The sequence below is a fragment of the Protopterus annectens genome, chromosome 1.part1 (genome assembly GCF_019279795.1).
Source record: "Protopterus annectens isolate FY-2018-M chromosome 1.part1, PAN1.0, whole genome shotgun sequence".
In the NCBI taxonomy this organism is placed as follows: domain Eukaryota; kingdom Metazoa; phylum Chordata; order Ceratodontiformes; family Protopteridae; genus Protopterus; species Protopterus annectens.
The window spans coordinates 12,961,627-12,977,073 of NC_056726.1; the positions used below are offsets into that span (position 1 = coordinate 12,961,627).

The window sequence follows — 15,447 nt, forward strand, 5'->3', positions numbered from 1 at the left end:
TTTGGAAGTACATCCCAGTCAAGAAAAAGAAAAAAAAAAACATTACCCCTGTTGTTAAAGGTCCCCAACATGAATGGCAGGGTTTTACTCAGGGCCTAGTCAGTGCTTTAATGACCTTGAAGTGTCCTCAAGGAGTGTCTGTCGCTGCTCCTTCCTCATCTTCCACCCCTGTTAAGAGGCATAGAGAACTGGATTCCTCAGTTTAGGACTTGGATATAACTTGCCTACCCACAAATAGTACTTACAGTTTAACCTATTACAGTGGACAGTCAGTTTCCCAACATTTCTCCAACCAACCTGATTGACATGGGCATTGTGAGGCAATTTAGCAGTTTCCTCATGTATACTGACAACCATTTACTCCTACAGCAAAGAAATACAGTATGTGAGAGATGCAACTATAGTATGAAACTGGAATCAATCCTCTCACGACATCAGATGGGTTGTCAGCCACACCTCTCCTCTCACACAAGATAAAGTTATGACACATAATCCTACATACGTGAAGATACTCACTAAGAGCCTACCAAAAGACCAGAGACCTCCCAAGTGCAAAGAACTCATGCATACTAAAGAATGACCAAAATCTACTACACATAACGCACATACCAGTGTCTCAGCGAATAAGCCCCTAAGGCAAAACACCTCAAAACCAAATGTTCTGGTTATAGGAGATTCCGTAGTGAGACACACAGATGTCCCCCTCACCAGGCTGGATAAGGAGAAGGTCATGGTCAGCTGCCTGTCAGGTGCAAGGATCTGTCAAATCCTGCATACACTCACGTCACTCAACAGCAATTACTGTTATGACTGTCATAGTAAATGTTGGGGTGAATGACTTGAGACATAATGCCCTGGACTATATAAAGTGAGGCATGACTGAACTCTCAGATTGTGTGTCCCAGGCAAGTATGTCCCTAGCCCTAAGCAGCATTCTAACTTCACCTAGGATGATGCCACAATATAAATAAAAAATGATTGACTTCAACAATTGGCTTAGCTTCTGGTGTCATTCCAGGGGGATCCAGTATCTGTCAGCCTGAAAAGACATGGTCAACAGACCACACTGCTTTGCCAGAGATGGTCTTCACCTGTCTCCTCTAGGCTTTCAAATACTGGCAAAGATGCTTGCCTCGCCTGAGTGGATATAAAAAGTGTACACACCCCTGTTAAAATGCCAGGTTTTTGTGATATAAAAAATGAGATCACAATAAATAATTTCAAAACTTTTCCCACCTTTAATGTGACCTATAACCTGTACAATTCAATTGAAAAACAAACAAATCTGTTAGGGAAATAAATATAAAAAATAAAAAGAGTAGAATAAGCTGGTTGCATAAGTGTGTGCACCCTTAAACTAATACTTTGTTGAAGCACCTTTTGATTTAATTGCAGCATTCAGGGAGCATTTCCAATGGGAGAGTCTGGACTACCCTCAGTCTAAAAAGAGACTCGGGAAATTCTTAGATCTTCCACAGCACAGACCCTTGGCCATTCCCCCCAGTCCTGGATGTTGTGGAGGATGTTTTCCTGGAATCCAGCTCGACTCCTGACACCCTCCCTCTCTCCTGCACCCAGATACTATAGAGTCCCTGAGTCACACAAGTTTCTTTTTAAAAATCCTACTGCTGACCCTGAGGTAATTTCTCAAGGGACTAAAGGGATTAAAGGAACCTCTGCTAAGAATTCCACCCCCTCAGATAGGGATTCCCGAGCACTAGATAGATGGGGTAAAAAAAGTATACACCTCAGCTACTTTTGCTGTCAAGACACTAAATTGTCAGTTCCATATGCTAAAATGTCAGTAATATATCCTGGAACTCCTCAAACAAAAAACGTCTTCCTCTCCTGCATGTGCAGAATCTAAAGAGTTACAAGAGTTAATGCATTCTGCAAGTCAAGTAACTAAACAAACCTTGCACTGTGGTTTTGATGCCCTAGAAGCTTCTTGCAGGGCAGCAGTCACCGGATCTGTCATTAGAAGGCATGCATGGCTTAAGGAACAGCCCTTCCCCGACCATGTCAAATCTAAATTGTTGGATGCCCCCTTGCATAAAGGCAACTTATTTGGCACTAAGGTAGAAGAGGTTTCAAAAAGATGGAAGAAAAAGAAAGATCTCTGCAGACAGTCAAGGATTTCTTACAGGTCCAGCCACCCAGGTTTAGCAGGCATTTTCCCACTAAGCACTGGTCCTTTCCTGCTCTCACTAAGCTAGTCCAGCCCAGACCCTGGTGAACCAGACCCCCCAGACAGCAGACACATGGAATGCAGAGATCTAAGCAGGGGACTACCTCTGCTTCAAAACCAGGGAGTTCTAAGCCACCCCCTTATGGTAAGAACCCACAATGACTCATCTCCCCCACCCCTCCCTCTGCCCACCTTCACTTACCCCTAGGAGGAAAACTCTCCTTTCACGCAAGCACCTGGGCCACCATTACCAACAACCACTGGGTTCTCAACGTAGTGTCCCAGGGATACAAATTTTCTTTCCACACCCTTCCTATCCCAAAAGGGTTCCCAGATCTACCTCCAAACCAGTGGGCAGAGATGCAAAAGCAAGTCCTTTCCCTGCTCTCTATGAGGGCAGTAGAGCACGTTCCTGCAGAACACAGAGGCCAAGGTTTTTACTTCTGACTTTTCTGGTACCCAGGAAAGAGGGCACCTGATGCCCCATCCTCGATTTATCCATTCTAAACGCCATCCTGGTGATCCCAAAATTCAAAATGCTCACCCTTCAACAGCTGTGACCCATGCTCTCCAAGGATGCTTGGCCAGCCACCCTAGATCTAAAAGAGGCCTACCTCCATATTCCTATCAGGGAATCATGCAGGAAATATCTATGTTTCAGGGCAGGATCTCAGCAGTTTCAGGTCTCTGTGCTTCCCTTTGGTTTATCTACTGCTCCCAGAGTTTTCACAAAATGTCTGGCTCTGGCCATTGCCTTTGCAGACAATGGAATATCCAGATTTACCCATACTTAGACGACTGCCTAATTCAGGCAGACAGCCAGGAAAAGCTGCTCAAGCACCTGGCCTTTGTAAAGTCCCCACTAACCTCCCTAGGGTACAAAGTCAATAAAAAGAAATCCAAACAGGTGCCCGCCCAAAGGATTATATTTCTGGGAGCAAGCCTGGACACAGCATCCCAGATGGCATTCCTTACAACAGAAAAGCAAACTTTCCTGACAGCCTGCTTCTCCCAACTAGCCACCAGACCCCCATCTATCTGCAAGAAAGATCCTGCAAGCTCGGGGCATCTTGCATACTACTCATTCCATATGCCAGACTGCATATGAGGAAACTTCAATAGTACCTTTGGTGTCAAGACCTGGAGACTCTTATACCTATAATTCCTTACCTCAGAAAAGATTTGCTTTGGTGGCCAACAGCATGCTGCGACAACAAGGGACTACCTTTCTCACCACCCCCCACCGCCCAGACTCTCACCACAGATGCATCAGACTCTGCTTGGGGTGCAAACCTGGACGGCAGGTGCATACAGGGCCAATGGAGCCCACAGCAAATCCCTCTGCACATCAACCAAAAAGAGATGATGGCTGTCCAGGCAGGATGCCTTGATAACTTTCAAGCCCCTTCTCTCCCCAGAGGCTCTCCTGATCAAAACAGACAACACCACTGTAATGTGGTATATCAACAAGCAGGGAGGGACTCACTCCTACCCTCACTGCTACCCTCTGTGCAGGCTGGCCATGACCCTTTGGCACACAGCCTCTGCCATGCAACTCCACCGGTTAGCACAATTCCTACCAGGTTCTCTCAACTCTCTGGCAGGCCAATTAAACAGAAATCTTCTGGACCTACATGAGTGGCAGCTCAACAGAAGAACCTTCACCCTAATAACTCAGAAATGGGGCACCCCGAAGGTCGTCCTCTTTGCCTCCCACACCAACCATCAGCTCAGCAAATTCTGCACCAGGGAGCATCACTGCATGGCTTGGAAAGTGGATACCCTGTCCTTCCCCTAGGTCAATCTCTTGGTCTGTGCCTTTCCTCCACTACCTCTCATCCCCAGGGTACTGCTCAAAATAAAGGAGGAAAAACCAAGGACAATTCTTATATCTCCAGACAGACCTCACCAGCACTTGTACCCCTTGCTGTGCAGCCTGTCCCCACTGCCACCATGGCATGTTCCTCAGATTCCAAACCTCCTGACCCAGAGGGAAGGGGAATTTATGCATCTCCAATTGCAGACACTCAGTTTGGCAGCTTGGCTTATTCCCTAACCCCCGATCAATCTGCCAACCTCAGTAAACAGGTTCTAGATGTTGTACGTTAGGCCAGACATCCTAACAGTAGAAAGTCTTATACTGACAAATGGAAAAGGTTCTGCACCTGGATTCAGGCTAAGGGAGGCAATACAGCACAGCCACCCCTCCCTCTCATCCTGGATTACTTAGCTGACCTACTACACAGTGGCCTCTCTTTTTCCTGTATTAACATTCATGCCTCGACTATCTCTGCTCATTTTCCCACTGAGCAGCCCCTTTTCTCACACCCCTTGATCAAACAGTTCCTAAGAGGGGCTAGCAACTTGAAACCACCCAGAAGAGCACCAACCCCAGCTTGGGACCTTAACTTTGTGTTGAAAAAATCTCACCCTGCCCCCCTTTGACACAGCTTCTTCTGCAGAACTAAAATTTCTCTCCTGGAAGACAGCTTTCCTTCTGGCCATCACTTAACCAGAAGAGTCTCCAAGCTGCAAGCACTCATGGCTGTGGAACCCTTCATCATTTTCCATGCTGACAGGGTATCCCTCAGGACTAACCCATCCTTCATGCCCAAAGTGATGTCCAGTGTGGCTCTCAACCAATCCAGTCATTTGCCCACCTTTTTTCCTAATCTGCAGAACAAGGGGGAAAGGATCCTGCACTCAACAGACAGCTCAGATTCTATCTAGACAGGACTAAATCCTTCAGAAAATCTGATCAATTGCTGGTTAGCTTTGCTACAGGGGCAGAAGGCAAAGCCATCTCCAAACAAACCATTTCCAAATGTATAGCACACTGCATCCATTTCTGCTACAAACAACATGGAAAGCCTCCCCCCAAAGGGGTCAGGACGCACTCCACCAGAGCAGCTTCCACCTCCCCAGTTTTCCTCAGAGGAGTCCCCACCAGGGATATCCTGGAGGCTGCCACCTGGGACATCTGCTCACACTTTTACCAAACATTAGAGTAGGGTTAGCCTCTGCAGTTTTGCAGGGCATCCTAGCCAGCCCCTAGTTTCCTTGACTGCCTCCACCCATTTCCTCAGCTTTGGGAATCAACCCAAATTGACTGCAACAGTGAAACACGAAGAACATAGTACAGTTGTGTACACTTACCATAAATGTAGATGTTCGAGTGTATTCACTGTTGCACTCCTGGTTTCCCTCCCTCCATCCCCCTTTTTTCTCCTCTTTCCTTACAAGGGACATATTTTTATTTACTTTCTACTGGTGGGGTTCTTCCACCAGAACCTGTTTCCTTCTTGGGGGCTCCTGACAGATTAGGGCAAGAAAAAGTGATGTAATGGCATCAGCCTGACTTTATACTACTGATGACCTGATGTCAGTCCTGAAGCGACAGCAACCGATGCAGAAATACTAAGCCTCTGGTATTTGGGCCGGCCGAGGGCTACTCTGGCAGGGATAACCCAAATGTGATGACTGCAACAGCGAATACACTCGAACATCTGAATTTATGGAAAGTGTACACAACTGTACTTTCTAAGTCTGCCTTTTTCTGCAGACACATTCTGCCACCTGTCAAGGGTGAGAAGGGATCTAGGTATATTCCTCCTGCTAAATCCACTCAGACTCCTTCATATTAAAAGTCTTCCTTTCAGGACGAGCCTGTTTCCATTTTACATTTGGCCTCCTCTTCCCCTCAGCCAAGTTCCCCTGTCTCTTTGCCCTTCCAAATTGCTGGCAGGCCATTTTGGACTCCTGGGTGCTGTCTCTCATTTGTCAGGGGTTTTGTGTGGTTTGGAAATTCCTTCCCCTCTTCTTGAGAATTCCACAGCCTCCTGAGGAACAGCGTCCTCATTTTCCAGAGGCTTTGTAGTCTCTTTTGGATGACAGCACCATTCAGCCTGTTCCATCCTCCAAGTTGGGAATGGGGTTTTACTTGAGAATGTTTTTGGTTTCTTGATTGGGGGGTACCTGGAGACCCAATCTGAATCTTTCTCTGCTCAACACATTTCTCAAGATCCCGTCTTTCCAAATGCTGTTTATTCACTCCTTGTTTCCTGTTCTTCTCCAGCCTTTCCTGGTTTCCCTGGACATCAAGGATGCCTATCTTCATATTTTTATGTTTCTTTGTTTCTTCCTCTCATTTTCAGTTCTCTGCTTTGGCCTTTCTACTGCCCCAGGTGTATTCACCAAGTGGTTCGCTCTTGTCATTGTCTTTTGCAGACTTCAAGTGATACGGATTTTTCCCGTCTGGATGACCTACTCTTTCAGGCTCCCACTCCCAGCAGTCTTTTGCAGGATCTCCACTTCACAACTTGTATTTTGCAGAGTCTGAGGTTCACATTAAACCTCATGAAATTTGTTCTAACACTCTCCCAGGATCTCATTTTCCTGGGGTGCCGGCTTCAGACTCTTCCCATGTTGGCTTCTGTTTCTGCTTCAAAGGCTTTGTTTCTGACAAACTTTTTCCATTCACTCCTTCCTCTGTCCTTTCTTACAGCCAGGGAGTTTTTCTGGGTACTGGTGGATTCAACAACTCTCTCTCGCTCTCTCTCTCTCTCTCAGTCCAGGGCTTCCTTTCCAAACCCGCTTCTGTCTTAAAAACTGTGCACAGATGCCACAGACTTGGGGTTGTGGGCTTCCTTTGGCCCTCTAAAGGTCCAAGTTCTCTGGCCTCCTTATCAGAGGTTAGATCATATCAACACAAAAAAGATGAGATCTCTTCTTCTGGCTCTGCAAGCTTTTCATCCTCTTTTCCGCCCTGATCCCTTCAAAGTCTTCATGGACAATACCATTATGATATGGTACCTCAGTAGGCAGGAGGATACAAGGTCATGTCTTCTTTGCAGATTAGTGCTTCAGGCATGAGATCTAGCTATCCAGTATCAAGCAATTCTTCAGGCAGTCTACATTCTGCAGAGCACAGTATAGTGATAGACTCACTGAGCAGGTTCAGCACACAGGCTCAAGAATGGATGCTTCACAGAGATGTGTTTCTGGACATAGTCCATCAGTGGGATATTCCTCTGGTAGATCGTTTTGCCTCCTCCCTGAACAGACATCTTCCTCTTTTTTGTTCACGACTACTAATGGCCTGTCAGTTACAGCTCTCTTACATTTCCCATTTATCTTTTGGTGGATACTTTTTTCTGAGTTGCTTTAGCATGCAAACTTAAGAGGTATGGAGAAAGAGTCCTTTGACACTAGGGATTGTGTGGGTAAGGTGTGGAGCATCTGTAGTAGCATTGGAGAGTTTTATAAATGAAGCTGACTAACTTGTCAGCATTAGTCTTATAAATGATGCAGATGAAGCTACTAATGCAGTTCTGTCATTATAATAAGTAACATTAGTTTAATTTGGTAACTCAAGTCTGTTGAGATGAATCTTAGTAGTTAGCCATTTCTTTAATGTATAATAGCAATTGTGACAAGTGTCTTTGATGTATGTATTTAGTAAGAGATGAATTCATAGTAACAAAACGTGATTTTCCCTGTCTCTTCTGTGCTACCGACATATGGACTTTACATAGTCACACAGAAAAGCTGATCTCTTAGTATTCTTTAATGTACATGCCATCTTTGGTGCTGGAGTTTCAACCCCTAATGTCATGCACTTTTAAAAAGAGAAAAACATTTCCTTCTTTGATTCCTTTTAGGTGTTACCTGAGGAGGAATTTGAGTCATTTTAGGTGATACTTGAGGAAGAATATCTATAAGTACCCTACTGTATATTGTACACTTCCATCCACCCAACTATCTGTTTTTCTTGTCATGTAAAGAAATGAGCATTGCTGTTCTGACACCTATTATTTAGCCATCCTACAATGGGCCTGCCTTCAGCCTCCCTTTATAAACCATCCGTGGGAGTTTCCTTCATGACCTCTTGACTGTGTGTATGGGTTCACTTTTTTTTTCTCTATGCTCATTCCTGCCAAGTCTGCTTACCATCAGGACTCCCATCATGAGCATAGCCCAGCCCATTCCTTCCCATCACAGGTAATTTCTAGTGAGAGAGAGAGAGGATCAAGGTGGCATCAACAAGCAGGCAGGGCAGTGTTTGCACCCTCACTAACATTTTGGCAATAAGGGTGTCTGTGTTTGGCCCTAACACTAGTAGCCGACATGTGCATCTGCATCACCACAGGGCCTGACCCCGTTTTGCATGATGTATGTGTGTGTGTGTTCTCATGTACACAACAGTGAAATCAGTTGTCACAGACCTTCACTTGCTAAGCCCATGTGCCCTGATCCAGTAGCTACTGGTGTGCAAACTTCCACTTGCACAGGAGCAAGTTTAATTGACCAGGACTACCAACTTCTCATCCATAGATTGGCAAGCCAGTATTAGTCACTCGCGTTCATCCTCCTCTGGCTAGGTCTTCCAGCACCCAGGCCACTTTTTGAATTCTGATAGTTTTGTTTAAAGTCAGGACTTTATCTGTCTGTGATACACAGCTAGGCTGTACACATTTACTTTTGAAAGCTGAATTGCAAACTTAACTGAGCACTTCAGTTTATTTCATTAGGGGATTTGCTTCAGTTTATTTAAGTGGGCATTTCATCTTTGTACCCTTAGCTGCCATATTGATACCTTAAATATTTTAGCATGCCTTTTGTGTAACACATTGAATAACTTTCAAAATGTTGTTGCTCAGTTCTGTTGTGATGCAATGTATGGATCTTTCCATGTGATACCTCAAAAGCTGGATTTCTGATTGGCACTAAACATTTTTCCTGTATTTCTTTAGGAGTTGAGATAAAAAAAGAGTATCTGTTAACACCTTTGGTTCAAACAATGCTGTAACAGTGAGCTTATACCTCATTGCAGATTCCAGTAACCTGACATCAGCATGTAGATATAGCCGTTATATGTTTATAGTTCAACATTGTTAACAGGATGGGCCATCTTTGTGGTGTAGTGGGATAAAGACTTGACTGTGACATTGTCTGTCTGAGTTCAGGTACTGGCTTTGGTGATGGAGGAGCTGGTACAAAGGGAGGTAGGAGTGAAACAGCTGATGTCAGTTTGCCTGTCTCAGGAGAGGGCGGGGGAGAGGAGCTGTGGTTAGTCCCATTGAGGATAACTATAATGCCCTCACTTTCCTGGCAGAAAAATGTGCTGCAGCTGGGGATGGCATACATGGAAGCACACATTCAGAAGTCACAGTGAGATGGAGTTAGGGATTCTGTAGCGTAAGATCCCTGAATCCACCATAGATGACAGTCCTGTTCTAGTGCTAGAGTGTCACTTCCATGGAAAATGAACTGGTCAGTCATCTGGCCCTTCTGGGTGAGGAGATGAGAATATGTCCATAGTGTGACGGGAGAGCGTACTGCTATTCAGAGTGGGTCAGGGAAAACAAAAAAGTATATGGTCAGTATCACTGTTTTTCTTTTTATTGTATTTTGCTGTAAAATTATTTTTAATTATTTTAGTGTCCATGTATTCTTCAGTTTCATATTTTTAACTTCTTTCTAATCGACCTTGTTGAGGTTGTTGAAAACTGTGTGAAAATCTTCCATCCAGAAAAAATATATAAGTTTTATTTGCTAACTATCATTTTGAAGAAACTGGCAAAAATTTATTTATGCATCTCTATATCCATCTGTCATTTTGCCATCTTAAGTCACATTCATATTTTACTTAGAACTTCTGAGTAATATCCATTTTATATATTCTTTTTTCTTTCTCTGAGTATATATATATATATATATATATATATATATTATATATAATATATGCATATATATATATTATATATAATATATGCATATATATATATTATATATATATATATGCATATTAAAAAATGTGTGCTCTCACACACAGACATCAAGAAATTTTTATTTAGTATGCAGCATCTCTATTCTGGCAAGAGTTTACAAGCTTTTCTCCCTTTATCTATGAGATAGTTTGTAAGTGTAACACTTATATACACACACACACACACACACACATACATATATATATATTTTTTTTTCAGGCTGCTGAAAACATCAAAATAATAAATGTACTAACATTTATGTTTTCATTCTCATGCTTTTGATGGTATTCAAGGATATTTGCTCTTCCACTTTTAATGTATACATTTGTTCAGTGCATCTTCAGAGTTAAATTTGTCTGATCGCATTCAGATTATGCTTGCCTCTCAGAAGGTCATTTCATTGTGCCAGATCTCATTTTGAGTAAGACATGAATATTTCCCTCTGTTGTTTGGGGGGGGGGGGGGGGGTAATGGCAAGTGGACTGGAAACCTGTCGTTTTGAAGATAAGTCTTAAGCAGCATCAACTGTTGATTGACCTCAAGATGAAATTCTCTCATCATATCTGTTTGTGCTAAATGGCACATTTAGCATTATGTGAAACTCTTCTATTGTTTGATATTGTTAAAATTATTTTTTTCTAAATAAGTTGTTTACATTTTAGGCCATGGTGGGTATTCTGCAAGGAAAGGGATATGAAAAAGAAGAAGATACAGTAACTCAGGACCTGAAACCTTTTCGAATTCTTATCAGCCTACTGGATAAACCAGAGTTGGGTATTAAATATTTTATTATATATTTATGGTTAATATGCACGAGAGCTTCAATGTGTTGGATATGCAAGAACAGAGCTTAGTTGTCATACTGATAGTTTTAGTTATGTACTTTAGCCTGATGCTATGAATAATCTGAGGTGCCTATGTTCAGTCTGCCTCTGTAAATTATCAAACATCTTAACTTTTTAAGCAAAACAGTTTAGAATTATTTGGCTGCATAAATAGATATGTGAAGTCCAAGTGCAGTGATGTTTTGGACATAAAATGAGATCCAAGTTTGAATGCCATGCAAGTCTGGAATCTTACTAGATGTGCATACACTAAATTGGTGGAACAGATACAGAAGTGATTTACTAAGAAAATATGTCTGCAGCCTGTTTTGTGTTCTGTGAGGTTGAAGCATTTAGACCTGCACACATTGCAATACAGGAGATTTAAAGATGATTTTATTGGTGTAAAAAAGTGAGTCACTTGAAGTTTCTGTAATAGCAGGATAGTGCCTTTCCAGTGGATGTCAAAAGCTACTCCAAATATTGAATGTTTTAAATTTAAACATAATAAATGTTTAGGGGATGCAAAATAAACTATGTAGTCAAGCTGGTTTTTTTTGCTCTTTTGTCTATAATTTCTGTGTATGTATGCGTCAGTGCCATTCATGGTGCATCTTGAAAACAGCAATTCTGGAATATCGAGTAGTTGCTAGAAAATGTATTTGTAGAGTACCTAATCTATAAGTAAAATATGCAATTTATATGAATATGAGAGAGGGTGAGTACAAACCAATGGGATATGCACGCGTGAGTGTGGGTGCGTACGCGTGCACACATATACACACACACACACACAAACACAAATTAACGCACCTACTTAAATGCACATATTTTGTCAGAGAACATTCTTGCAAAGGGAAGTTTAGACACACATTCGCAGATAGCATTTTACTGAACATATACTTTTAATGGACCTATTCATTTTTAACCAGTGTTGTACAGTAGACTTTAGACTTTATCTTGTGTTATATACAGTAGCATAGTGTAATAATTCATTAGGTAATTTAGTGAATACTCTAGAACTGTATTTTAATGGTACACTGTAGTAGCCATATAATTACTTACATTTTTAGGGTGTGGATAATGTTGCAGTATATTTACTACCGCTGAGGTTTGGTTACGAGGGTAAAGCTGAGGTAACCAGACTCAGCAGAGTGAATATATTACATTGTAACTCACACCCTAATCATGTTATTATTGCTGTTATACCATGATTAATTATGTTTAGAGATTTTTTTTTATTAAAAAAAAAAAGTAATTGTGATAGGCTGACCTTTTTTTGCATTGTGTGTGCAGGAGATGTACACTGAACTTCAGGAACTGTTAATCTCTTAAAATATCTTTAGGATACAGATGTGAATTGAGAATTGTGAGCACTAGACGTAGCGTAAAATTTATGATTTTGACATTTGCCTAAAAGTGAGAAGTTGAAGTTGATCTATGAAAGATTTTCTGAGTTTCCAATCATCTGTACATGTCTTTTAATGAAATAGCTGAAGGAGGGAAAGGAAGATGTCTTCATTCTTCATAAAAGAAGAATCAGTGGGACGACACTTTCTTTTAATTTATATAATGTGGCTTCCATGATAAAGCACATTAGTGAGAAACACAGAACAGTGTTAAAAAAGACATTTAGTTGTTGAGGTATGGGTTTAGACTCACAGTACTGTACAGTTCACTTAGGTCCCATTATAGATTCATATAATGCTCAACTCTTTGCAGAACTGACAGAGCGGGAAAGATGTTAGTTATTTAATGTAAACATGCTGTTGTTTTAACTGCAGTAGTAATGAATTAACAGTTCTTTAAAATATTTTTTATATGTAAGAGTGCATGGTTGCTGCATAATGAAGAAGACATTGTATACTCAGTTGTGTGTTTTTTTTCTGTTTTTATTTTTCTTGCTAAGCTGCAATCAGTACTGCAGCATGAGTCTGTTAAGAAACAGAATGTTATGAATTGATATACATCAATTTTCCCATGACTTGGACTTCCAAGATATACAAACACAGAACAAGAGGTTGATTAGATCTTTCCCAATGTAAAAACTTGAGAAATCATTAAAAAAAGCCAGTAAAATATGTACAATTTAGGTAAACACTGGTTACTGGCTGTTGATTGCATTGTTTGAATGCCAGTAAAGAAGAAATATGGAGAACTTGAGCGAAAGTCAACAAAAAAAGTTGAAGAAAGGGGTCTGGTTTGTCTGGTAGACGTGCATAGATTAAGAAGCTTTTAACGGGTTGATCTGATGTTGTCAATGTTTCTTCATTACTAAACTAATGGATTTGGATCCAATCCTTGGATCTGACATTACATTAGATTACATTACATTAGCTCGTGGCCTCAAAAAAACTCTTGAGCGCCTTCCCTACCCATAACACGCCAACCCCTAACATCTATCAGATCTCGTTTGCTGCATTTGTGTCTAGACGTGGTCGCCTTCAGCTCTCAAGTCATAGAGTGGGAGGCAAGTCTTTTTCCATATAAATTTCCTTTTCAAACAGTTTAATTGTTAAATTTATATATATATTTTTTTGCATCTCTGTACTTTTAAGCACCTGTTGTACACTCATTAGTGTATTTTTCTTAATCCAAGATGAAGCAAATGCAGGCAGGAAGTAATAAATCCACACAGTTTCTTTAGAGGAATAAGTGCTTTTGTCCCAAACAGTTAATTTATCAGGAACTTCATCAGAAACCATATAGATTCATCCTACATCAAATTTATGTAAGTAAAAGTTGACATCATATCCTGTCTTGGAGCCCAAATGTATAAACACACCCCTTAATATAAATATATGAACTTGCATATAAACACTATATTAGTATCAATAATTTAAGAATGTGTAAATAAAAAACAATTATGCACAAAAGCATAAAAACAATATAAAATATGGAAGAATTAAAAAAATTAAGAAATGCAAACACAATTACTATAAAAAACACAATTACTATAAAAAACTATCTTTTGAGAGCTTTCAGTTTTAAAAGACTAGAGATAGAGAGACGTTCATTTAAACTTGGCCAGTATATGGAATTCAGGCGCATTTGCCATATTAATTCCAGTTTTTCCAAAAAGTAGGGCCATGCACCACCTCTTTGATACAGATGCAATTTCTAAAACAATAAATTTAAACATGTGTCCTGGATTTAATGTGACATGCTTTGCTAGGGGAACATGTGAGAAATATTCAAGATTGTTGTGATGTGAATGCTCTAGCAAAGCATGTCACATTAAATATTGCTTTTATGCCTTTTGTGTATAATTGTTTTTTATTTATACATTCTTAAATTCTAGATACTAATATAGTGTTTATATGTCTATTCATATATTTATATTAGGGAGTGTGTTTATACATTTGGGCACCAAGACAGGATATGATGTCATCTTTTACTTACATAAATTTGGTGTAGGTTGAATCTATACTGTTTCTGATGAAGTTCCTGATAAATTAACTGAGTGGGATGAAAGTGATTATTCCTCTAAATAAACTGTGTGGATTTACTACCTGCCTGCCTGCATTTGCTTCACCTTGGATTTTGTGGCTTCTTTTGTTCCTGTTTGGATTATTTTTCTACCTACCATTGTTGGTAGGCCTAGTTTTCCTTCCCAACCCTTTCACACTTTGTGTGCTGTAAATTTACCATTGCTGGCATTATCTTTCCTTTCTGTTACACCTACCAGTAACTTTGGTGGCACTTTACTTTTCTGACTTGACAAGTTGTCTTATTTGCCTGTTGAGGCTGAGGAGGGTGCTTTTCCATTGTTGAAGCCTTGACTTTGCTTTCTTGGACAGCAACATTTTGCATTTATTGTAAAGTTTGTTGATGCTGGATGTTCACCATGGCAGCTTGTTTTTACTTGGGGCTCTGGCTTTAATTCTTTCTGGTATGGTCGAGTTTATACACATATGCAATTGATCTACAGGGCTTTAGTGTAAGTTTTGGTGTAATTACCACTTCCAGCTTGGGGTGGGGCTTGGAATGCATTTATACCTTCACCTAGGAGAGCATAATTTACCTTGGTGAAGTATTAGTTTGATTTCACCCTTTGTGAGTTCTGGTGTTAGTGCCAACTCAAAGGTGACTGATTTATGGCCAGTTTTAACTAATGAGGGTCCGACAGTTGTGGCAGTGCATCTGTTTGATCTGTTGGTGAGGATCAGATCCAAAATGTTTATTCCTCTTGTTGGGGTATGGACAATTTGTTCCAGGGCATTTGAATTAACAAAGTCAAGGAACGTTTGTGCTAGCGAGTTAGGGCTAGTGTAGGTTTCCCAGTTGATGGTGGGATAAATGAAGTCCCCCATAACCAGTGTGTTCAGTAAAATTTGGATTGTCTCCAGTAGGCTTCATGGGCATCGTGACCCATGGAGGGGGATCTGTAACTACCTATGACTTAAATGGGGTCTTACCCACCATAACCTGGACCTGGAGTAATTCCTTGGAGTTGTCCAGTCTATCTAGACGGGAGGTGAATTTATCTCTAATATTGATTGAAATACAGCATCCTTTGGTTTTCACGTGTTCATTTTGCTGTGTAAAGGTGTGGAAGGCATTGTAGCCTTGCAAGGTCAGGGTACCCTCTGAGGCCTTGAACCAAGTTTCTGCAACTGCATAGACATACTCATCTTCTAGTGACAGAAGTGCTGACAGGGAGTGC

General features: G+C 41.0%; 1 protein-coding gene across 1 annotated transcript in view; it reads left to right on the forward strand.

The window, feature by feature from the left end:
* DOP1A (DOP1 leucine zipper like protein A) overlaps positions 1–15,447 on the forward strand; it is a 2,183,138-nt gene that overhangs the window by 956,017 nt on the left and 1,211,674 nt on the right. The window contains exon 9 of the mRNA XM_044073353.1: positions 10,620–10,731. Within this exon, the coding sequence (XP_043929288.1) occupies positions 10,620–10,731 (112 nt within the window). The remainder of the gene's footprint in view (positions 1–10,619; positions 10,732–15,447) is intronic.